The sequence below is a fragment of the Grammomys surdaster genome, unplaced genomic scaffold (genome assembly GCF_004785775.1).
Source record: "Grammomys surdaster isolate TR1022 unplaced genomic scaffold, NIH_TR_1.0 239, whole genome shotgun sequence".
In the NCBI taxonomy this organism is placed as follows: Eukaryota; Metazoa; Chordata; class Mammalia; order Rodentia; family Muridae; genus Grammomys; species Grammomys surdaster.
The window spans coordinates 1,405,021-1,431,187 of NW_021604684.1; the positions used below are offsets into that span (position 1 = coordinate 1,405,021).

The 26,167-nt window shown below is 40.4% G+C and overlaps 1 protein-coding gene across 3 annotated transcripts in view; it reads right to left on the reverse strand.

Annotated features, from left to right (window-relative positions):
* Ccdc68 (coiled-coil domain containing 68) overlaps positions 1–24,353 on the reverse strand; it is a 40,677-nt gene extending 16,324 nt beyond the window's left edge. Inside the window, exons 1-7 of one of the 3 annotated variants that reach the window (XM_028774254.1) lie at positions 24,252–24,285; positions 15,762–15,860; positions 9,238–9,366; positions 8,012–8,098; positions 4,587–4,721; positions 1,760–1,885; positions 1,133–1,261 (exon numbers count right to left, since the gene is read on the reverse strand). In XM_028774254.1, the coding sequence (XP_028630087.1) occupies positions 1,133–1,261; positions 1,760–1,885; positions 4,587–4,721; positions 8,012–8,098; positions 9,238–9,354 (594 nt within the window). In that variant the 5' untranslated portion in view covers positions 9,355–9,366; positions 15,762–15,860; positions 24,252–24,285. Of the gene's footprint in view, positions 1–1,132; positions 1,262–1,759; positions 1,886–4,586; positions 4,722–8,011; positions 8,099–9,237; positions 9,367–15,761; positions 15,861–24,251 lie in introns of all 3 variants that reach the window. The other 2 variants (XM_028774252.1, XM_028774253.1) reach the window with 2 other exon arrangements.
* Positions 24,354–26,167: the final 1,814 nt, after the last annotated feature.

Here is a 26,167-nt window from a genome sequence, read left to right on the forward strand (position 1 = left end):
TCGAAAAACCAAACCAAACCAAACCAAAAACAAAAACCCATGCACTGTGGTGTCTCAGTCCTTCAAATTATTTACTGCAATATAATATATTTTAATGCTATTGGGTACTCATCAAATTCCACAGTTTTTCCAAGAAGTACAAACTTGCATGCTAGGGTAAGCCAACTACCAAGGATGACTCAGTGATTCTGCGAATGACAGCCATGGCCGATGGCATTATACAAGTATGGGTGAATGCTATTATCATCAAGTCCTGTTATATTTGTGCAAATGTATCTCTGATTTCCTCATGTGATGTTAGGAATATACATTTCACAGTCACGGTGTTATTAAATTTTATATTATTGGACTATATTTTAAAACTAATTAAACTTCCTTTGGTCAGAAACCTGTATAGAAATGTAATGCCCAAGAAGTGAATCTTCCCTAATGTCAAAAACCCAGGACAGCTCAAAGGAGGAAAGGCTGAGAAGATTCAGGGCCCATCCAGGAGTACAGTGAGTGAGAGGGTGAACGAGACATAACTCACTAGAATCCTAAGACTACATCCTTATCCACTCCCACTCTTGTTTCAGAGGTGCCCATTTGTTTTGCTAGCAAAAGACTATAATCTTTATTTTATCTAAATTTCCAATTTGAAGACACATACTAAGTTTATGTGCTTTATATTGGTATTAGTAGTGCTAACTACTGGAAGGTATTCCATGAGACTGCCAGATTTTCCTCCACTGCTCTTCCATACAGAGACTTTTGTAAGTTCTAATATCCACTGAATTTTCTCACACATTTGGTAGCCGTGGTTTGTTCTAAACTCCATGAAGTCATGGGCTGCCAAAAGATACTACAGGCTCTAATACATTTAAATCCACTCTGCTTTTTCTCCTAACAGCATTATTTTGTGATTTAGCCCATGACTTCAATCACAGTCCACCAAATATACACAGGGACTGCAAGGAGAAATAGGGCAAGCCAATAAGTATACAGCATGTCACAGAAGATGCCTAAGGAGAAAAGCAGAATTGTGAAGCACCCTGCCCACAAACTCAAAACTCCAAGGAAGACCCCAGCCTGTCATTCTATTCTCCTTTCTAGAACCCTGCCGCAAGGAAATACCTTTACTTCTTGGACTTACATTTTCCATCCTCTGTACCCGGTTTTCCAGTCCTATGATTTGCCTGTGTTTTTCTTCCAGTTTTTCTGAAAGTAGACTCAGATTTTCAGCACTTTGCTTTAATGTCTGCTCTTTCTCAAGGTTGCTGGCCTGTGGTCAGAAAAAGTTGCTAGACTTTTGTTTTTATTATTTATCTAAAACAAAATACAACATCTTGTATATCCAATTAAAAGAGTTTTCTTTCTTATCAGAAAATGTCCTAAAAATGTCCTAAAATGACCCCCCCATTTTGTCCCAAGGTTGCTTGTTAGATACGTAGCTGTCACTGAAAGGTCAGTCCTGGGAGAGAAGTGTGCCCATTAGAGAGGGGACTTCAGCCGACTTCCACTAGAGTACACATGTTTATCTGTATGCATATAAAAAGAGCTCGAAATGACTCAGTAAAACATGAGTATGTATCTGTCCTTGAAAACACCAGGTGAGCCTTCATGCCAGGTCACTCAGATTAGGGCTGGGCCCCTACAGTAAAGACATATATACCTATATACCTGTTTCCACAGGTCGCCCCACTCACAGTGCAGCCCCATGCCACATATGGCTGGGTAGGGGCTGTGCTCTCCAGCTCACAAGCTGAGGCTGGGGTGGTACCTGAAGTGAGTGTTTACTCTCCTCCTGCTTTTTGTCCAGGTCTTCAGCTTGTGTTTGATAGCTGTCAAATAATCTCTGAGCCACATTTCTCAAAGCTGCTGCTCCTGCTTCTCTGGAAGCTTCCAGCTAGGAAAAATAAAAGTAACCCTGCATGTTTTGACATTTCGAAAGATAAAGAGAGAGAAGGGGGAGGAGAGGGGGAGAGGGATAGGGAGAGAGAGGGAAAGAGAACTAAATGCAGAACAGTTTTATGGTCCATTCAAAGCAGCCCCTAATTACAATTTGCATCCTTACAGATAATTTATGGGAGAGAAGTTGCTGGTGTTAAGTAAGAGCAAGGTGCCAAATGTAACAAGGTAGTCTCTGGTAGGATACAGAACATGGGCATCTGACATGGTCAAGCCAAACCTGGCTACTGACAGGTAGCCGGCACCCTGTCAGTGCATTTAGTAGCCAGCCCTATATCACCACTGTTCATAGCATGCTAACAAATGCATCCTCTCTGAAGCAGAAGTGGGATGAGACTGGAGACGTAGAAACGGTGAAGTTCAAGTATCAGTCTTTCAAGGCTGTAAGCTAAGGATACAATCAAGGGTGGCTGCTGAGATGCACATAGCAAGGTAATCACTGTGGGGCTGCATATAAAATAATACTTCCCAAAGGGGAACTATAAAGCACTCAACAATAGGTTAATTGGATAATCAGTGAGGCATTTGACAGTAGAGGCTGGACTCAGTACTTGGGTGTGAGAGTATGTGTGCATCTGGGATCAGTATTTGGGTGTGGGGGTATATGTGCATGTCCTCATGTGCATATATGTTCCCATGTGCACATGTATTTGTGTGGATGAACAGTTTCCACACACATATGGAGATCAGAAGAGTCAACCTTGGAGGTCCTGCTTCAGGTACTATACAACATTGTCATTTTTTCCCCTAAAGATGGTGTATCTCACGAAGCATGTCTTGAAACTCACCAGTTCAGCTAGGATGTCTGATCAGCAACCCCAGGAATCCTCCTGCCTCCACTTCCTGACCATTGAGATTGCAAGCACATGGCTCCATGCTTAGCTTTCTCTGTTGCTGCACGGACTCTAGTTCAGGCCCTCATACACTTACCTGACTGAGGTGTCTCCCTAGCTCTAATATTTCTTGAAGATGCAGAATCTCTTCAAAATGGGTTGTGGTAAAAAGCAAGTTAGCCTGAGATCTCTCTCCTTAATAAATGATTAAGTTCACAGTGTGTTATGGTTTATATATGCTCAGCCCAGGGAGTGGCACTATTAGAAGGCGTGGTCCTGTTGGAGTAGGTGTGGCCTTGTTGGAGTAGGTGTGTCACTATGGGTGTGGGCTTTAAGACCCTCATACTAGCTGCCTGGAAGCCAGTATTCTACTAGCAGCCTTCAGATGAAGATATAGAACTCTCAGTTCCTCCTGCACCATGCCTGCCTGGATGCTGCCATGCTCCCACGTTGATGATAATGGACTGAACCTCTGAACCTGTAAGCCAGCCCCCATTAAATGTTGTCCTTATAAGAATTGCCTTGGTCATGGTGTCTGTTCACAGCAGTAAAACCCTAACTAAGACACAGTGTAACTTTAATTTTTTTCAAATTCTACTTTTAATAATAGTACTTAAATGCTTTAACCTCCCTTTTAGCCCACCACCCACTAGAGACAGTGGAAAAGAAAAGATATGGGGGAAGTGAACCTGTTTAAAAATGGTTCTTAGGAGCAAATCTCATTGTGTTGTCTAGAAATCAGCAGTTCAGCTCACAGATTAACAGTGGCAGCTTGATCCACTCACAAACACTTCACAGATACACCAGAAGTCCAGTTCAGTAGAGCAGAGATAGCAAACATGAATCAGCAGAATGGCACTACCTAGCAGAGATAGCCAGGCCTCAGCCTCGTCATGAGTCAGCAGGAGGGGCCAGGAGGAATGCCAGGAGAAGTTCTCAGCTGTGTCTTTCTGAGAGAATCAAGATCATCAAGGACACAAGACCAAGCATTGCACAGCTAGCTCTATAAACAAGCCATGCTCAGCCACAGCCACTGTTCATTGAGTCCTACTTATACCCTCCAAACATCACGTGTCCTCCATGGTCTTGCCTCAGGATGTGTGTCTGTTTCAGCTGACATCACTATGCCAATCAGCCTGAGTCCACAGAAGCAGCAAGAAACTGCAGCACACCACCAGAAAACTTTTTTTTTTTGGTTGATTGATTGGTTTGTGTGTGTGTGTGTGTGTGTGTGTGTGTGTGTGTGTGTGTGTGTGTTTCTATGGAGTCCTGACAAATGTAGCTCAGCTAAACAATATAAGACAGACAAATACATGTGTGCCCTAAGCAAAGGATCTTTTCATCACATGTGCTTCCACATTTTTACTTTAGCAGAACATCCTTTCACTTTATGTCTGCTTCAGGAAGTGCTCCTTCACAAGTCTGCCTTGGCCTTTCACTTGTGTCCATTTTAGGGAAACACTCCTTCACATGTTTGCCCCAGCAAAACCCCATCCAACACAACTGACTTTCCAAAGAACCTTTAAGTCTCCACTTCAGCACAGAATAGAAGCCTTAGCTGTATATATGATATCACACAGGAAGTTTCCAGAACCTGCTACTTTTTCATAAACAAAACTTTATACCCATGGACCTTCTAAAGATTTCCATAGTAAAAGTAGTCTCCAAAGTAAAACAGTATGATTTAATTTAATTCCAACAATTTTGTCATCTGTTTGAATATTGTGTTTCTGTGTGTGCGTGTGTGTGTCCCAGTCTGTATAGACCTATGAATGCAAACTACCTATGAGCTCCTAATAGTCATACCTTGATTTGTAACACTTCATTCTCTTTATTCATTTCTAGGAGCTGCTGATCTTTTCTTCTCATGTTTTCCATGAGCAAATCCAGACAGGTGGGGTCTGTTGTGGAATCCGAGCCATTCTGAATGTTTCCAGATCGCTGAAATGAACAAAAGCAGAAATCTTCAAGCCAACTCTCCCTTTCCTCTGTGAACATTGCAATAATGATTATCATTCCCTACATAAGCCAAAGAGGATCCAAGCCAGTGAAAAGAACTCTTTGAATCTCAACTTTCAATGGCTAATTCTAGATAAACAAGCTAGTTTCTGAGTCTGCTCAAATTCACACAGTCTTATAAGAACATACATTCTTTCTACATTTTATCCTTCCTACAGCTTTAAAATACACCATTAAGTATATTGTACATACTAAACATAACCATGAGACTGAATTAGTTCAAGTCATATGTATAAATATATTTTGATTAAACAGAATCGGATAACACACTCAGTGTTAACAGTGCTTCCTTGCAATCATGTCATATTAAAATTCTAATCTGAGATATCAGAATAGAGCTGCACCCAGCAGTAATCCTGTGCAGTCATGCTTCCTGAAGGTACACCTGGAACATGATGCTCATCTAGAATCCTGGGCACATGGAGGTGGAAAGCAAACTAGAAAGCCTCTCAGTCCACCAGTTTCACAGATGTGGAAACTGAGGAGCAAAGTCAATGTTTATGCATGAAGATGCAAGAACTCATGACACAGTGCCTTGATCATTGTCTGCATTGTCTGCTTTCACCTTATTTCATGGCAGATAGAAGCATTGTCTTACAACTCTACGTACCCTGTAGTTTTGATAACAAGTGATATTTATTTAGCACCTATTATACACCATGTCATCTCTTCAATGTTATATATGTTTCTTTTGCTGAGTGCTTAAAATACGAGAAAGTGTTATACTCCTTATAGATATAAGAACACTTAAAATTACAGTTTCATAAATTCAAGTGTTCTAGCTTGATTTTTGCTGTTTCAAAAGAGAGCTACCCATCAAAAGCAACTTGGGAGGTGAAAGAATTTACCTTGTGTACATTTATCTCCAGATTCATCATTGAGGGAAGTCAGTGAAGGGGTCTGGTGAGGGAGCCTGAAACTATGGAGCGAGGAACACTGCATGCTGGCTAGTTCACACACTCAAGCATAGCCAGTTTTGTTATACAACCCAGGGCCACCTGGTCATGAATGGTTCCACCCACCATGGCCTGGGTCTTACTACATCAACTAACAGCCAAGGCAATCCCACACAAACCAATCTAATCTGGGAAATCCTTCAGATGACTTTCCTTTCTCAGATAAATCTAGGCTGTGTCAAGTTGACAGTTAAAGCTAACTAGGACACCAAAGTGACACCTCTATATAAATAACCATAAAACCAGATTTAGAGTCTAAGATATCTTAACAGCCAAATGTATAATTCCACTATAATAAACTAACTATAGTCCAGAAATAAAAACCAGGCATATAATATATACACAGTAACTCCTTTTCTTTTGTGGTCCAGACCTCATGCATATATGCCTTCCCTGGCCATATATGGATAGATACTAAAGAAAAATTGACAGACATTTGGAGAAAGGTAAATTACTTGCTGACATTGATGGTTGTAAAGGTTTAGATCAGTGTTCTCACAGGAGTCATCTGATGGTAAAAGGCTGCAGATTCTAAATCAGGAGGTCTGGGTGGAGGCCTAGACAGTACAAATCCAATAAGCCTATAGAGATTCTGCTACTAGGATACTGTACATGGTAGCAAGAACCTACATCACAGCAGTACCATGTCCTCTCCATTCATACAGAGCTACTCCTAGCAAGGTCAACAAAACACTGGTTCAATGGTTCCAGTGGCCATTGGCCAGTTCTTGGTTTACATGCCCCAGCAACCATTCAGTTACTCCTTTCACTCACTTTCAGGGATTCCATCCTCTACCACTTTTTCTTCTAATTCTCCATCATCCCTTTCAACCTCTGTGATGGCTTTTCTTCTTTTACAGACACATGTTTTGGGAAGCTCACCACAATGGACTTAGATGATCTATCATTTTTACATATGCTTGCATGCTTTAAAATCCCCTCCCCTGTCAAAACTACTGTCTCTTATTATTTATTCTGGAAATAAAGTCTTATACTCTTGTCCTCCTACCAAGAGTGCCAAACCCAGCTCTAGTTTCATAAAGTTACCAACCATAATGCTCTGTATACTGTAGCCTACACCTACCACAGATTTATACTTTCAAATTTAAAACCATGTGTCTACTATGTTAGTTTGAATATGCTTGGTTCAGGGAGTAGCAATATTAGGAGGTGTGACCTGTTGGAGTAGGTGTGGCCTGGTTGGAGGAAGTGTGTGACTCTGGGAGTGGGCTTTGAGACCTTCCTCCTAGCTGCCTGGAAGTTTATAGTCTTTTCTGGTTGCCTTCCAATCAAGATGTAGAACTCTTGGCTGTTTCTCCAGCACTAGGTCTGCCTGGATGCTGCCATGCTTCCCACTATGATGATAATAGACTGAACCTCTGAAACTATAAGCCAGCCCCAATTAAATGCTGTTCTTTAAAAATGCTGCCTTGGTCACGCTGTGTTTTTACAGCAATAAAACTCTAAATGAGACAGTAGCCTGAACCTTCTAATCCAGATTTGTACCCTCAAATTAGGAGCATATGCTTACCCACTGATAAGAGTTGTAGAAGATAACATAACCAAAAAATGATTTTTTTAATTTTATCTTCTAGGCTATACCTCAAGAAAAATCTCTATTTTCCCAGCTTTGGAGCACTTAATGTAAGAAAATTTTTAGCACTAGCCATGTTCGAATGGAAACTGAGGATGACATTGGGTCTGCCTTCATGTAGCATGTACTACTTTCTCATGTGCTAGATGACTATGGTTTATAGTCAGAAACGCTTGTGATGCACTTGGTTCTGATGATATTTAATTTGATACAGTTTGGGCTAACAGAGATTTGTTTGAACAAAACAAAAAGAAATACACAAAGATGCTATTGGAATAAAAGGGGGGTACTCAAGCTCATTGACCACATAATTCATGTCTGTCAGTTGCCATGTCCCATAGCAGGCTTGCAAGCTTACATCTTTATCCCTGAGAAGTGTACTATCATGTATTCTCCTTGGTCTAACATCTTGTTGTATAATTTATAAATATGTTTTGTTTGCAATATTCCAGCAAGGCCTGGGCATTGGTCCTTCTTATGATATTCCTAATAAACACATCATACATAAAGGCATTAACATCTTTAGATGTTAGACATCCATGAAGTATTTTATCACTTAGCTTCAAAGAGTAGTACTGGCAGGCTGATTGAATAGAAGTCTATATGGCTTTATGCTAATTTTCTGAAACAATGAAAGTACTGAATCTTGATGCATTTATTACCTCTGTGTCTAGCTTGTGCTTTGCATTGCCACAGCCTTTTTCTTCCTTAAACATGTGATTTCGGATCTTTTCCAGGGTAGTTCGAATCTAGAAGATTAAAAAAAAAAAAAACAGTTGATTTGTTTTACAAAGTGTTTAATTCCAAATGTAGTTTTCTTTCTCTATACTAGCTACAGGGCATCTTATTTATACATTTATCCTGATGTCAGATTTAAATAGTAGCCTCCAATCTAAATTATATTTAGGTTTATATTATTTAGATTAATAAAAATAATTGTTTGAGTTTTATATGTCTTTTTTCAGATAAAATATGACAAACTAAATTAATAGTATACTATGAGATAATTTAGTGAGTAGTACTTTAAAATTGTGCATTTTGATCAATTTTACCAACAATTTAGAACTAATTTAGTGTTTAGCAATTACTATAAGACAATTACTACTTAGTAATCACTACAAAATAATTACTATATAGTAATTACTACAAAATGATTACTACATAGTAATTACCACAAAATAATTGCTATTAAGTAATTGCTACAGGAAAATCACTAAGTCATGATCATACAAATCCATGCATGAAATCTGAGCTCCAGTCTTGCTAACCTGGGGAATTACTAGACAGTCCAAGATAATTTAATTAGCTCATCTGAACAAGTTACAAACTACCAATGTCAGAATTTTTCTATTTGCTGTAACAGGCCATTTATGTGAGCATCTTTTGTTAGTTCTTTTCTTAGTGGATTCTCATAAGTAACATTTTTAATGAAGTCACTTGCAGAGGAGTCCCTGACATTAGCTGGAGTTGTGCAGAGTGACAAGGTAAGGAAAGAGCTAGAATCAGCAGGAGATATAAACATCTAGTTGGAAGCACAGCATCCCATTCAGGATACCACCAGGGAAGGCTATAAAACAGCAGGAAATCCAGCAATGAGTGATAGGGTGTGAACTAAATGCTGATAGGTGTTCTGAACCCTCCTGGCCATTATTCAGTTTTACTGAGTGGAAAAAAATCATTTCACTTCACATATATGTAAGCACGGGTTTACATTCTAAAGAAATGAGGCTAATCGTGTTTAAATCTAAGCCCTTGACTATCCTAAGCCAAGAGAGAAGATCATCCCTTTTCATATGTTACATGTGTGTGGAAACAAAATCCACCAATCCGTTCTGATGCTTAGCATAAGACAACCATGCCATGCCCATCGTGACTGGTGCCCTCATACCTTTCTCACATACTCCGTTTCTTCAATTATGTGAGCTGACGAAGATCCATAGATGACAGGGCCGTCTTCTGTCTTACCACTTGAGGGAACTTCTGTGGTCACCGTTACAGTTGTCATAGTGAATTCTGGCTTTCGGGAAACATAAATCAGTTCAGCACATAATCAAAGTTCATCATAATCAAAGTTTTAGTATCAAATGTTTAGTATCATCTTAGACTGCAAAAACTCAAGAGCAGGCCTCTGACTTATTCATTCTTTTGTTATAGCATACCAGAAGTACTTAATAAATGTCTGTGAAGCTAAAAATAGTTACAGGCAAACTGTGTAGTGTGTATCCTGCAGAAACTTGTTAAAGTCTGCTTATTAAAGGACATTGTAAAAGAAAAAATAGAAGAACCTTAAATGCACGCAAATAGGACTGGTAAGTTGATTGCTGCTATGGAATATTTACAGTGTGTGAGTCACTTAAAAACCATGGTGCAAGGTATATAATCACATAGGTATGTACTTATATATATATAAATACAGTAAAATAGAAATGTGTAAAGCTTTTCCTCATATACTAAATTACAATTGTATTTTATTGTTGTTGTGTTGTCTGAAGTTCAAATAGCCAATCCCCAAACCATGTAAATTCTTATTTTTTTATGTTTACTGCTTTAACTTCTTCACATTATTTGGAGACAATAAAGAGCATATTAATATCAAAAAAACATGGTGCAGAACAAATATGGTATTTTCTTACTTATTTTTTTAAAAATAAGGTAAAGAGTATGATGAAATATATGACTCCCAGCTTTGACAAAGTAAATTTCAGATCAGCCTGGGTTCTAGAGTGAGATCCTGCCTTCACAAACACACACACACACACACACACACACACACACGAGGGGAGGGAGAGTAGACACAGGTGGCCAGGTTATGCTCTCTGGATATCAAGTCCTCCAGCAGAGAATCTAAGGCTTCTTGGGTAATTCAGGTTGAGGACATGAAGTCCATAAAACCAAGTATGGCAGGAGATCAAACACTAAAGAGTAAAATATAATAGAAATAGGACTGAAGAGGAAGAAAAAAAACAAGACAGAGCAAGCACATGCCATGTCTTTAATGGACGAACTATATTTTAGGTCGCCAAATAGCTTATAATGGAAAGTTTTTATGGTATGTCAGTTAATAAACTCAAAGGATTGGCCGAGTTAGACAACACAGCATTTATAACGAGGGAATGGATCTGAATTAATCCTGAAGCTCAGCAAAGAACACTGAAAAGTTTAAAGAGAAACCTAACAGCCTGAGGGGCTTCAGAACTCAGACATCACATAACTAAATCACTACAGATAGAGTCTCAGAGCTGGGAAGACCACTCTGTGCTAACAAAGCTGCTGCTCTTAAAGAGGATCTAGATTGGGTTCTCACCATTCACATCAACAACTCAACCACCTGTGACTTCAGTCCAGGAAGGGGATCTGATGCCCTTGTCTGGCCTTCCCAGGCATCTGCATGCATGTACCCTACTTACACACAGTACACCAGGCACATACATACACAATGAAAACAGCTATTTTTTTAAGAGTCTTAAGAACATAACCAAATATAGTGGATGAATCTTGTTTGGATCCTGCTTTAAACACATTAGGCATACAATGTATTCTTTTTTTTATGACTAGAAAAAGATGGTAGTGAAGAATTCTTATCACATACTAGGGCTGCCTAGATTGGTAAAGTCCATACACCAGCATTTCAGAGGTAAGAAGTAAAAAGATCCCTGGAACTCACTGGCCAACTAGCCTAATGTACTTCACCAGTAGTGGGGCAATGAAAAAGTCTGTCTCAAAAAAGAAACAAAATGCGGGTAGTATTGAGAAGTAAAAAGTAGAAGTTGTCTTCTGACCTCCACATGCATGCCTACACATGTACATACACATGCACCTACATGAACATGAGCAGGCACACACGTGTGTACACATGTATAACATACACACACACACACACACACACACACACACACACACACGGGGCAGGGGGAAGAACCCTGTATGTTTCTAAGTTTAAAGAAATTATGACATCTGTTTAGAAAACTGTGTCTGTTAGTATGACACTTGCTAGTGAGATTTTTGTGAGTAAAATAACACTTGTCCCTGTAGTGAAGGAAGACACAGCAAAGATGAAGTTAGGATAAAGATGACTTTCTCATCTTGTTCAGAAGTTTGTCAAATGATAAGTGGCTTGAATCTATGATGTTCTCCATGGGTTACTATGTTCAGCTACCTGATTCCCAGATGATGGTGCTGATTTGGAAGTTTGCAGGGGCTTTAGGAGATGAGTTTTAGCTGGAGGAGATGGGTCACTTGCAATACCACAGCCAAGCCCTGCTTTTAATCCAGTGCTTACCCACCTAGTCTGGTCTCCAATAAAGGCACTCTATCACAAGGTCCCGCCACAGAGCCACCCTTCCAAAACTCTGGGCCAAGGTAAATCTACCCTCTAAGTTGGACCTCAGACACTTTGTCACAGTGATGAGAAAATTAAACAATAGAAAGCAAGCTACTGTAAGAATCTGTGTACTGAATTATTAAATCTTTTCTACTTATTTGGAAGTGAAGAGTGCCATAGTGACATCATGTCAACTTGCCCAAGAAAATAGTAAAAGTAACAGAGGCAAAAAAAAAAAAGAAAAAAAAAAGAAAAAGAAAGAAAGAAAGAAAGAAGGAAAGAAAAAAGATGCAAACTCTGGTTTGTTTGTTTTAGTTTTTTACTCCAAGCTCAAGGATGTTTCCTCCTGATCCATACTGTCTTCCTTAGAAAGAAAAAAATACCTAAAATCCAGCAATGACTCATGCTGCTAAAAGACAGAGAATCTTTATATTGGCCCGGCAGCACTTTGAAAGAAGATTGCCTCAGGGGAAGCCACAAAGCCTTTCCTTTATCCTTTAATCTTCAACGAAATTGACAGGGCATGCCAAGAATTTTCCATTTTATTGCAAATCCTCTCAGAAGGCAGCCACTGGTCTTTTTGTTTCAGCAGAACTCAATTTGGCAGCATCAACTCCAAGCAAGTCTGCTGTGTGGAATGGCAGGGAAATACTTGCCTCTTTGGGGCCTCTGAAGTCTCTTCCAGGATTAGAGACTTGCTCCACAACCGAATTTGAATGCAAAAAAAAAAAAAAAAAAAAAAGCCCCCTAGAGACAATAAGCAATGTGTTCAGAAACTCCAACGTGGTCAGCCTTCTATCTGGTCCCCTCTGCTTACAAACCTACAAGCTAAAAGTATTCTTAGATACTTTTTAATGTTTTCAAGTCATCCAAAAGTATATCATCTCATGAAATGTGAAACATACATGAAGTTGAATTTTTTAAAGTACTTCATTCAGAAAAGACACATTTAGTTTGAATCTGACATATACACAAGTTCGTGTTTTGTGTGCTGCTGGTATTGTTGGGGAGTGATTGAAAGTTTTGGGCAGTGAGGAGTAGCTGGCTGAACTAAGTGTCTCTGCCATGAGCTTCTACTGTTTTACCTTCCCACCATGATGCATTGAAATCTCTCAGAAATGAGTCAAAAGAGACCCTTCCACTCTTATGTTGTCTGTGGTCATGGAACACTAAAGTAACAGGACGGTGGTTCAACATGAGGTTTTGTTGTAACACAGTGTTGGTTGTTTATTGGTAGTTTATCAGTCCCTGATACTTTGGCCCTACAATAGCATACCACAGAAGCAAAACCAAGATATTTACCATCTATCCTTTTCCAGAATTAAAGTCTATATCGTGGCATGGCAGGAAACAAGGACTGTGGAGGCTGGAGGCGGGTAGTCAGAGGCCAGCAAAGCAATAGCCTGGCTTGGGCTAAGTTCTTTTCTCTACTGCAATTTGCTTCTCCACAACCTCACTGGACAGGGGTACTTCCATTTTCCTTTTTCATATGTGTGCATTTCCTAAACTGACTGAAAAAAATGAGTCTTTAGAAATATGCATCCTGCTTTCTTAGTATTTCTTAATCCAGCAAACACATTGAGCCTATGTCATAGATCCTAAAATATATTTTCTTCTCTGCCTTTTATTCCTAATAACAAAGACATCTTTACCTTGGTCCCTGATAAGTGATCCTCAATTACTTCCTCTCAAAACCACCATCTTTTCTGCTTACCAGTTGTAAAAGTTACATAAAGTTTTAGGCTGGATGTATGTATCTGTAAAATAAAGAGAGATATCCTCCAGAAATGAAAAATGGGCTGTTTTTAATGGGTGGTTGCAGGAGGCACTCTGTGAACCAATGGATGTCAAACATCAATGTTACCACTTCCTTAATAACCTCAGACGACTAACCATCCACAACAGGGGAGTAAGGTCAGGTCCCTTTGAAAGCTTTACATCCAACAATATCTCATCTGAAATGAAATTCCATCTCTCTTTGGTTCAGAAAACTTTTGTGCCTACAGTCCCTGAGTTGAATAAAGAAATCCCAGATTTGGGAGTGGGGGAAGGGTGAGTGGGAAGGACGAACAGCAAAGTCTAACCAGCCATATGGCATCATCATCCTGGGGAAAATCCATGTTAGCCTTTTATTTCAGCCAGAAGTAGATTAGACAGATAAAAATTTCAAAATAAAACACAATCAGTTAATTAAAGTGAGGAAAGGCTTTATTTGTTTTATGCTAGGACGGATTGAAGACAGCTTACACGTGGCATCACGCCAAGAGGAGGTATTTCCTATATCAGGCCTTGTAAACAAGGCAGCAGGGAATGCTGGGATACTGTGCTCCTGGACCTACATCTTCAGCCAAAGCAAATTCTTTGTTTTTTATCACACAGCATCTTCCCAAGAACTTTCTGTGGATAAAAAGGGTTCTGTAGCTAAAAATGTCAGAGAGAGTTCTCTTAGCTTCGTGGCCCCTAGAGATACATCACCACCCAGTAGATAGTCAACATGAGTGCCCCCCTATTGTGTTCAGTGCCTCAGTTTCTTTTATGGTAATATTAATTATTAATAATAAAAAATCAACAGCGGGTAGTTTGTGAGTTAATATTTGTCAAGTGCTTAGCACATATAATACATAATAAATGATTTGTACTTGTTTGTCAAATGAGTAAATAAAATATGAAACAATTATTCATAATTAAAGCTGAAGAGAAGCCTGAGTGCTTTTGTTCCCTTTGGTGAAAAATTAGGTAATATTTGACATAGTCTGCCCTCTGGTATGGGCTATAAAGGGAAGTTTGCTATAAAGGAGGCATTTGGAAACCAGTGATTTCCAAATAACCTTACTCCCCTGTTGTGGATGGTTAGTAGTCTGAGGTTATTAATAAGAAATAGTGATTTCTTATTGCTAAACCATCAGTAGTGTGTCAACATATCCGAAGGATGCTAGCAATAGTTACAGTCTGCATAGCAATGCATACAAACTGTGGTGCATTATTTTCTGTGGAATAAAGCAACACACCACTGGACCAGGATGATGTAATTAAACCCACTTCACTTGTTCAGGACCCGAGAAGAACTGCCGGAGTACTAAATAAGCTCCCAAGGCTTTCATATGGTTCTATCTGTGATCTCCACCAAATGTACAGGCCCCAGTGTCTCAGAACTTGACTTTCTTTGAACTAATCATATTTGTAGTGACTTGAGTAAAAATGTCATCACACAGCAGTAGTGTGATCTTCTCTTTAACTGTAGGTGTCTTTATGTGTAAGGGAAGTTTGTAGATAGACTCCTAAGAACAAAGCTGTGTGAGGATGAAGTCACACATGGAGCAATATTTCTACCAACTAAGGAGTACCAAGAATTTGCTTCAAACATCTAGGAGCCCAGAGCTGAAAAGATGTTGTAAACCCATTTGTTTCCATCTAAGGACCAGGCCTGATTTTGAAAAGAAGGCCATAAAGCATCAGCTCCAGAAACAGACCATAAGTCCCAGGGATTAGGCCATAAGGCACCAACTCCAGAAACAGACCATGAAATTCAGAAACAGGGTCATAAACCCCTCTCCCAAAAAAGAACAGTCTGAGATAATCACAGGATGGGCCATCTGGGCTGGGCAGCTCTATCTCATCCTATGGTTAAATGGTCATGACATAGGAATGCAGAGCACTGACCACCTGTGACCCCCTGGCACCTACCAGTGAAATTTGAGATTACCCAATCCTTCTAGACAGTTCCCCCGCTTCCCTATAAGAAGATCTGTGTGCCTTTGTCTGGGGTCACCATTTTGGAAAATAGTTGACCTCCACATGCTGGTTGTTTCTGAAGAACGAATGCTCTTTGTCTTTGCATACTATCTGAGTCTAGGGTCGTCCTTCAGTGACTTTCAGACACAGAGAAGAGACCATGACAGACTTTTTTCATGTTCTCAAGTGGATCGAACCTGCAGATGCCTGGATCTCAGACTTCCAAACCTCAGAATGGCAAGATGGCACATTTCTGTTTAAGCCACTCAGCTGGTGGATCTAGATTATGGCTGATCTAGGAATATATTACAAGGTTATTCACAGTCAAGAAACATTAAGAAGAGGATTTCCTTTCTTACCTAACAGTTGGCTCATCCTTCTTGCAGTAGATACTTCCTGCACACTGATGTGGCGGCTCTATCTGTGGGATGGGCCTCTAAAGACTGCTACACAGGACCCTGAGTTCAGGAAGGGAGTCAGAGAGGAGTGAATGAGTGAGTGGGGGCAGGAAGAAAGAAAGCAGTGCTTGTAATAAACATGAGTAATGCCAAACCAGGAAGGTCTTGCTGGAAAAAAGGTCTAGAATGGAGAAAAACCCTGTGGCTACCTGGAGAAGAGGATTCCAGGTGGAGGAGAAAGGGGAAAGCAGGGTTTGCTAGAGCTGACTCTGAGATCACCATGGCAGAGCCCAGTGCAGCTGACACTGGCTATCCAGAGCAGGACATCCCCCAGATTGACAGGCAGAATCGTCATTTGGATTTTGCTTCAGTTTTGAAAGAAAAATTCATTCACAAATCTACCAAGGGAGAAGCCGGCTTTGTGTTCAAAAGTAGGAAGTCCAGCAGTGGTGGTCTTTGGAACCCCTAGGGGACCTCATCTGCTTTTCCTCCAGTCCTAATGTTGCAGAATTAGCTACACAGGGACCCTTTCACTTCCCAAACCTAGTTTTTCAACTTCCACACCAGTTCTGGGGGTTGATTCCCGCATCCTTCGAGGAGACTTTCATCTGCAAAGCCATCCAGTCAATTACAGTGTACTGTAAGCAGGAGTCCAGACTGGTTTTGCTACATTTTCTGATTTTTTTTCAGGTTTCAGACTTTTGGGTTCTAAACTAACAATATTGTTTGCTTTTGGTCATTAGGATATACAGATGCTTAGATATCAGCTAAACTATAAAAGTAAAAAGAAAAGTCCTCCAGGATGAATGGGTTTGTGGGGAAAGGGGACAACAAATCTCCAAGCCTTGAAGAGTTTGTGTACATCTAGAAGACTAAGCATCACACTTGTTCTGTGACAGTACACAGCACAATGGTGACATCCAGTGTCTGCCTATGAGCCTCAGGTGACAGCATTCACATGAAAATGAAGTGTAGTCCACCAACGACGTGCATGTAACAGAGAATCCAAACTCTGCCTTCAAACACTTCTCTATTAATTCTGTTCCAGCATGTGTTTGCTCACTCTTGTGCATACAAGTTTGTAGTATGTGTAAGTCCTAGAGGAAATCCCCAGTTATAAAATATAAGGTATTTCTTTGGGCAAAAGATTAAATATTACCGCACGTATAATAAACCGTATAATATCTATGTATCATAGGATCTGCTTGTCATTATACTTACAGGCCTCTCCAAGTCTAAGCCTCTCTGCCTTTAGTATCCTACAGGGCAGGATCCTGCATGCAGCAATAAAACCTGCCAGGCAAGATGAACTCCTTGGTCTAATAATGGCATGACTGTTTGGGGGTAATTAACTACTTTCTGAGGCCTGCTCCTCAGGATGGAATTTCAGACCTTGCGCCCCAATCCTGGTCAAAAGCCCACAGCTGGAGTAGTCCTATGTCCTGGGGTAAAACTTGGTATTATTATTTTGCTAAATGGTTTTGTTGTCAAACTGCTCTCTAAATGTTATGCTTATATCATAATCATAGACCCGAGATGCTCTCACTATGAGGCTTCTTTCTGCAGTGAGCAGCAGCCCATGGATACATGCTTCGTCAATGTTCTGGAAATGAGCTACTGAACCAGGGGACAGGAAGAGTGTTATCAAACGGAATCTTCTGGACCTGACATAATGATCACACGGAGCTATTGCTACCTGCAACCAAAACCAGGGAAAATTCTGATATGGATGGGCCACATGCCTTTCTGAGGAGCTATTGGCAGTTGACAGCTTCTCGGGGAAAGAGAATCATTCTTTGTTGAGGTCATGACCTGGTATGTTTCATATGTTTCAATTAATAGCACTGTATTTATATACATGGGAGTAGACTTGTTGGACTTAATGGTTATTGAGATGAATAAAAGGCATGAAGTTGTGGGACAAATTTTGGAGTGATATGTGCAGATAAATCATATTTCATTGTATACAGAAGTGAAACTCTCAAAAAAAATTAAAGAACTGCTTCCATTTAAGAAGGAGGAGGGACCAGGATATATTGAACTCTATAATATGCCATGAAACCATGAACTCTATACTATTTCTCACATATTCAATGTTATAACTGATATTTGCAAATGAATAGAGGAGGCTCAGTAGCACTAACCAATACCAGCTAATTCATTACAGTCCTGGATTCAAACCTATGAATCCAGCCTCCTCCCATGATCCTGACGGCTCTTCCCCAGAATTGTGCTGGCTCCGTCTCTCTCTGTCCAACTTTCCCTCTGACCTTCAACTACATTCTGAATAAATTTCTAAGTCTCTCTTTTCTTCCATATAATTTAGAAATAAAGTCAGTCATTCAATAGCATACAGCAAACTTCTGATGCAAGCTCCCAGTGAATCACTCAGGAGTCTGAGCAAGTTCTTTGGCCCAAGTAGATCCATCCCATGAACAGGAGTAATGTGACTTCAGGGCTTTAAAGAAAAAGAGATTTGGATTTGTTTGTACAGTCTCCAAGGTTTTCTTCCACTTTTTTTTTTAGCAGTTGTGTGGACTTTGACAATTATTTAAACTCCCAAATCCTTAGTTTTTTCATGTAAAAGATGCAGATGAAAATGTGTACTTCTACATAGTTTTGTGAGGGCTGAAGGAAACAGAGAATAAAGAGACTTATAGAGTATCTAACAATATGAAAAGTAAGTAAATAATAAACAATAATATGCATGTTTACTACACTCACATATTGGACATCACTGGAATACAGCAATGTTTGCTTTCTGTCAATTCCCTTTCCCATTCAACCTACTACTTCCATTCTCAACTTACCACAGACCCCTGAAGCATTAGGGACATAGATTATGAAACTTCTAAAACCCAGAGTCAAAACTAACCTTTTCTCCCTGTACATCGCTTGTCTCAAGCATTTATTGTGGTGGTGGAAAGCTGGCAAAGATCCCAAGCCAAAGCTATGATTTTTATTTTTAGAGAAGAAAATATAACACGTAGCAACATGAATGCTAAGCCACAGTCATTGATAACATTACTACTCTCTTCTTTTAGAACACTTTTTGTATTATTCTAGGAAATGTTTTAGGAGGAAATACCTCAGGAATTTACAAAAATATCCCTAGCTTTTTACCTTGGTTGTAAAGCATTTAACTGCAACAATAATTCCATTGTAAAAATGAGCCACCAGGGATGAGGAGGGATAACGAGTCTCAAACCTCACAGCTGTTGTACATGAGGATGCAAAACACTTTGAATAGCAGTCCAGGGACCTTTAGCCAGTTATAGGAGCAGGAGCAACAGTTGACTGAATTTGTTCTCCTTCTTTAAAATCATTGGCTGCGTTGGCCTGGGAGGGAGTTTATTGGGAATGATGCTTGTCTTGACCTGAATTCAATCTCCCAGAACCTGTTTAAATCAGAAGCTGGGCATAGCCATATGTACTTGTGGTGCCAGAACTGGGAAGCCAGAAACACGAAGATCCCTGTGGCTGGTCAGTCAGCTTAGCCTATGGTTTAAGGACAATGAGAAGCCCAGTCTCACTGTAAGCTAGATGGGATAAGAGGAGTGACATCTGAGGTTGTTTTCTGGTTCCTATAGGCATATAGATGTCATGCATAGGGCCCCACATACACAGTTACACCTGTAACACATACACATATGACTGATGACAAGAAAGTATACAAAGCAAAAAAAAAAAAAAAAAAAACTAAGATAGAGAATGTCAGAGCCACAGAACAGGCCACTGTGATTCTGATAAGGAGACAAGAACATGGAATGAAAAGTTGATACATAGAAAGCCATAGGAGAAACTGTCCAGTGTGATAACCAAGACAAGGCTAGCCCTCTAAAAATTCCAAGAAAGTTGGCCATTGTTTTCCCCTGGATGCCTGCCTGCCATACCGAGCAGAGAAGCAGTTAGGTGATTTTCACTGGCCTTCAAATCCAGTGCCCCAGTCTTATTCCCAGCTCTGTAGCAGTCCACTTATGGTATCTCCTCCCTCTTTGTTCCCACCTCCAGGGGTCTCCACAGGTCTTGGTGGCATCTCCCTCCTGTGGCCCCCTCAGCTCCCTTCTAGCCCATCCCTGTTCCCAAGCATCAACTCCTAACACCTAGAAACACATGCTATCCCAGATTCCCATTGTCCACCCCTGGCAGGATCTCAGAAGCATTCCCTATCAGAAACTGACAGCTACACTCTACTAAAAACAAAAGCGGGCAACAGAAACCAAGGAACAAAGGATACAACAAACAAGACCAGTATACAAAACCAAGACCAGATATCAGCAGCTAGAATTGCAATCATCCTAAACCCAGATGCGTAGACAGCAGCCTAAAAACACACATAACAGCAAGGATGATATGCCTCCACTAGAGCCCAGCAACCTGTTTTTCAGCAGAAAAGTGCTCAGTGAACTCTTTGGAAGATGATATGGAAAGAGTAGAAGAGCCAGAGGGGACAGAGGACACGGAGGAACAAGGCCTTCTAAATACAGCAGAATGGCGCACATATGAACTCAGTCAGAGACCATGGCTGCATGCACAGGGCCTGCTCTCCTCTGCCTCAGATGGGATCCTAGACCTAAGAGAAGTGGACACAGACCCCCATCCATAACCAAAAGCTATCTCCATTTGATAACCACAAACCACTCTTAAGTAAGCCCCATGCCCAGCAGTAGATGACCTGACATCTTTGGGGCGTTTTGTCAAGGCCTTTTTTTTTCCTTACAGATCCTTTGCATATATATATATAACTTCCGGTTTTGTGCTTTTATGGGATTCCTCTGTGCACACAAATGGGTGTGTTTCTGTGTCTATAGGTGTGCTGTGCTTTCTCTTTGGCTCCTCCCCCCCTTGGGTTTTGTCCTGTTTTGATTAGTTTGTATCTCCTTTTACTTTATTGTTATTTTATTATTATTTTTTAGATGCCTATTTATTTTCTAAGGAGAACAGAAAGGCATTTGGGTTCTCAGAACCTATGCTGTCTTTTAAAGAGTTTCAGCTCAAATACAGAAGTTTTAAGCATTAGTCATCCATTGTCATACCACAAGGCAAGATAAATAAGGGCCAAGAAAGCAACCAGATCCCTGATTCCTAACAGAGCTATGCCCAAAAGTCATTGCCTGTGAGAAGCTAGGACATTCTTATCTGATTTCCTTGATGGTTCCTCAGAAAAAATCCCATTGTTTAGCAAAACAGGATGATACATTCTTAGTGTTAATATTGTACTTTGGGCTGGGGACATAACTAAGTCAGTACTGAGCTTTCCTGTCGTATACACAGTACTGTGCTTGATCCTCAGCACCACAGAAAATCAATCATCATGGTGGATGCCCATACCAGTAAATAAAGGACTACAGAGCCTGGGGGATGTCTCAGAGGATGAAATGCTCGCTGCAGACTGTGGGGACCAGAGATCAGCCTATAGCACTGATGTCGATGCTGTACAAGCAGGACAGCCACATGGAAATTAAGTGCACAGGTGGTAGAGACACGGAAACCCTGAAGCTAGCAGTTAGCTGGACTGGCTGGCTTAGCAAGGTCTGCGTTCAAGAGCAAAACTCTGCCTTAGTATACATGAGATAGAGAAGGACATAGCATAACACCTGTGTCAGTCTCTGGCCTCCACACACTTGTGCCTCCACACATGCTAACACATGCATACACCACAGACAAACATACACATATATACAGTATATTATATATTATTATGCACTACATATATATATCACACACTATATAATATATACTATATATTTTATACTGTATATTATATTAAATATATATTATGTAGTACATGTGTGTGTAATAGTATATTTAATACAATCCTATCAAATAGAATGGATATTCCATTTGACCATAAAACAGAACAAAACACAGATACATGCTACAACCTGAATGGACCTCAAAATCTGTATTCTATGGAAAAGAAGTCAGATGTTAAGGAACAAACATTGTTTGATTCCATTAGCTTGAAACGTTCAGAAAAGGTAAATCTGAAGAGACAGCAGGTGGATGAGAGTCACCTGGCCTGAAGAAGGGACAGTGAGACTGCAGACTTTTAGGGATGGTGACCTAATTGGACACTGTATTGTTGTGGTGACAACTGTGTCTTTCAGCATGTTTACAAACATTTCCTGAGTTATATACTTGGATATATGTTAGAGTAATTTGATCTCACCTCCAATAAAACTATTTTCAAAGAAACTGAATAAAAGCAAGAATAACTTGAGCATAGCTGATTTGCTCCCTGTAGGGAACAGTAATTGTTGTCTTGTTTTTCTGATTTAAAGGATGAAAAAAATTATTGGATAGGATTTTGTTAAATTTCAATTTCATGTTCATATTTCCCTCCAGAATCACTGCTAGCCAAATCAACACATTTAGTTTTCAGTTATTTATCATGAAACTGATGTTTGACTTTTTAGTCTTAATTCTTCTTCCATGTTAATAATATTAAACCTGGAATTCAAAATTCCTAAGCTTTCTCCCAATCTACACAAAATGGAACAGCGCTAACCAAATTAATGTGGAGTTCCTCTCTAAGCTGTAGATTTGGTTGTGAGAAAAACTTCTGTCAGAAAGAAGGTTCTCTTATCCACGCCAGGCGTTTGTTGCTGTGCTTCCTGATATATGATAGTATGATGTTCAAAAGAAATCCTATAGAATGAAACAGGAACGTCTCTTCTTCTGCCATTAACGTGGAACTCCCTGCCAGGCAGGAGCACTGTCAATACTCACCTTACAAATGTGTGATCTGCTCCACAAGCTCACAATCACTTAAAAATGTTTCCTGAAAGAGCATGCATAGGCACAGCCCCAAACCAACATTTATTTTCCAAACCCATGTAGAGCGCAGATTTTGTGCTTAACAATATGTACATTTATGTGATCAGGTTAAATTAATTAATCAAACAAAAGCACTGTTCAGTGACTTACTAACAGAAATTACAACCTGGATGAATCCACATGTTCTTTGTAATGTATGTATCAATCAATAAACAGTCATCTAAATTGGATGTACCTGTATCAATTCAAAACTACTTGAACCTACAACTTTAAACACTTTTCAATTCTCTTCAAAATCCTTCCTCTTATCAGCAATTATCTGAAGTAAACATCTTAAAGCTAAATCTAACTTAATTTTTTTAAAAGCATTTTGGCAAAAAGTGTGAATTGCCATCCAAGTCCACTGCTGAAACACATTTGAAACAGCCAAGCTAACAAATGATATCATGTGGTTTCATCCAGGTCGTAGTCCCTCTTAGTAAGTCTCAGCACCGTGCCTGTCTTTATTTCAGTCTCTTTTCAGTTGGAACAGAGGATCAATGTACTCTGAAAAGAACAAATTAAGAATCTCAAGTCTTCCTGGGTCTTAGGACATCCAGGGTCTTTCCAGTATTTCTGGAGTTGAGGAATCACAGTGCTTTTCCTTGCCTGAGACAAACTCTTTATCTCCTTCCTCCTCTCCCATTCCCTCCCCCCTCCTTCTGCATGGAGATGGAGAGACAGAAGGAGGAGGGCAGCCCAGCTACCATTGAACAGCATCAATTGTGCACAGGTACCCGACACTCAGGCCCAGCTCAAGTTTCTGGAAAACCAGTCTACATTAGAGCTAAATATTTAATAGCATCAGGTAAAATCCGGAGGCTAGATTCCCCTTTTGCCATTCGTAAACTTTCTGTTTGCCGTTCCTAAATATCATCTAATTAAGTTAATCTTTATATAGCACTGAAGGAAGAAGGCAGGGGGCTGGGTCCTTCGAATAAAATAACTGTGATGCGATGCTGTAACATCAGTTGTGTCCTGGGCTGGAGGCATGCTCTAGGCTCTGAAGTTTATGTTAACTTTTTTTCTTCTGAAAGAGGCTGAAAATTCACAACCATCACGATCCACTCTAGCACCAGAACTGCCCCTGCAGGTGATACTGTTCCTCCAAAGCTGCCTTCACAATCCAGACAGATGAGTAGGAAACTGTCTGGCAGGGGGCTGTTCCCTTGCAGCGCCTGCAGCGAACAACTGAGGCTGCGCTTGCTCTTCTTTGCCGCTAAAACTAGCAGAGGAAGAGACGACCAACACCAGATAGACTGCAGCTTTTGCTGGGTTACCTTTCCCAGGGCCCCTGAAACAGGCAGACAGACGTCTCGGGATTTCTGACTAAGAGGCTAGATAACAACAGCCTAAATAAACAAGCAGGTTGTGTGCACAGGGGGAGGAGAAAGGCAACTTTTTCTCTTCCTCGAAATTTTTGCACCAGGGAATCCGAGCCCAGAACAGAGGTTCAACGAAACACCCTCTTCACCTCTTTCTAAGACTTTTCCACTCTTCCTCAGGAAACGTCCTGGGGTGCAAAGCTTCCTTGGGTGGCCCGCGCCAAGGTCACCTGGTATCTCCCTCCCCACCCCACCCCCCACCCATCCCCGGCGGCGGGGCACAGCTGTCCCAGGCTCGCCTACCTACCTTGGAGGGCGCTCAGAGGAGGCCTCCGCCTGCTCCAGCTCCAGCGATCTGGCAGAGAGCCCAGGGTCGGGTCCTTACCTGCTGTAGTTTTGTGACTGAGGGCAGCCAAGTGCCCAGTTAGGCGGGGCGCGCCCAGGGCAGAGTCCAGTGTCCCCGACCTCTGGGAGGAGCCTCTGGCTCTCCAATGCCTGGGACATTTGAGCTGCTGCGGAGACCAGACACCGCCCTAAGGCGCCTGTCCCAGGAGAAAGGCTCTGAGGACAGGCCCTCCAGATGATGTTCTAGTAGCACCCTAAGTCCATAAATTCATTTCTCGCGTGTGTGTGTGTGTGTGTATCTGTGTGTGTGTTTAATAAAACATTTTATTTGAGGACGATCTGAAACGAAACAATTGCAAAACCAAGAGAAAGTTTCCTATCCTGCTCACACAGAGCCCCCAACGTACACACTTCCTTAGAGGTTGAAACCCATGAAATTAACAAAGTCCATTACTATTAACAAACCCCAAACTCTCTGCAAATGTCATGAGTTTTTGAGCTAATACCCTTTATTTCCCAGCTCCCCTCAAAATCCCATTCAAAATACTATCAGACATTAGCATAGGTCACCTTGTCTCTGCTGGCCTGTGACAGGTTTTTAAGTCCTTCCTTGATGTGATAAGCTTTAAAAATTTGAGGTTTACCAGTGAGGTTTTGTAGGTATTCCATCTGTCTCGCCGGTGTCTCTCGCATGTAGTTATACATATACCAGGAAGAAAACCACAGGGACAAGCCCCTCCCCCACACCTCATCCCATCCTCTGGTGGTCAGCATGATAGCAATCAGACTTCCGTAGCAATGCTGACCTCGATTCCCTGATTAGAGTCAAGTGAGCTACGTGTCTTTGCTACGTTACTATTTTTCTCTCCTCGAAGGGTCTTTGTCAGATTGAAATCACTCGGTTCATTTTACTCCAGGTGACAAGACCGGAAGAATGAACTCTACTTCCTGTAGCATTCAGACATTATGATTTGGGTTATTATTGAAGGGTAATTTTCTTATCTCTCATTATCTGTGCGTTTATTTACCTCCGAGTGGACTTGTGCATTCATTTATATTTGCATATTAGTCAATTCTACATTTCATTTTGTTGTTCTAATTGTCACATGGAGAACTGTGTCAGTGACTTTCTATGTTCCTTTGAAGGCTCATAAATATTTAGGTCTTTGAGGTAAAAACAAGAATCAAAGACACAAGACTAAACAACATTTCTTTCACTTTCTCACATTTAACAGGATGTGAAGAACTGTTGTCAAAGCCCTCAACTTTCCAGAATTTTCCTTTGAACCCAATAATTCCAATACATAGGACAGAAGTTGTATTTTCTTGATAAATTAATTTGTGTGGATTTTATGGCCCAATTGGAGAACTGAAAGTTGCCAGATTTTTTTCAGAATTTAGTATTTCTTTATAAAAGCTAAAGAAACAATTACTTTCAATAATCAGGCACCTTTATAAAGTTAATGAAGACCAGTGAAAGGAACCAGTGAGATACCTCTGTGTGTAATTCTTTCCACCTGAAATCAATATACAGATCCCACAAAATGACAGGAAAGAAGTGACTGTGAAAAGTTGTATTCTGAGCTGCACAGATATACTCAATACACACACACACACACACACACACACACACACACACACACACACACACACACTTATCTAATTCATTCATTTAAAAATAAAAATAAACCAGTGAAATTATATATTTGCCAAGAAAGAGCAAGGAGATTAAAGAAGTAAAAAGGATGTGTGTGCTTAACCTGATGGCTCTTGGGTAATTTTCTGTTCCCTCATCCACATGGCTCTGTTAAACTCATACATGTATGCTTCAAAAAAAAAAGAATCACTACCCAAGGATAGTCATGGCTGTTTACTTCT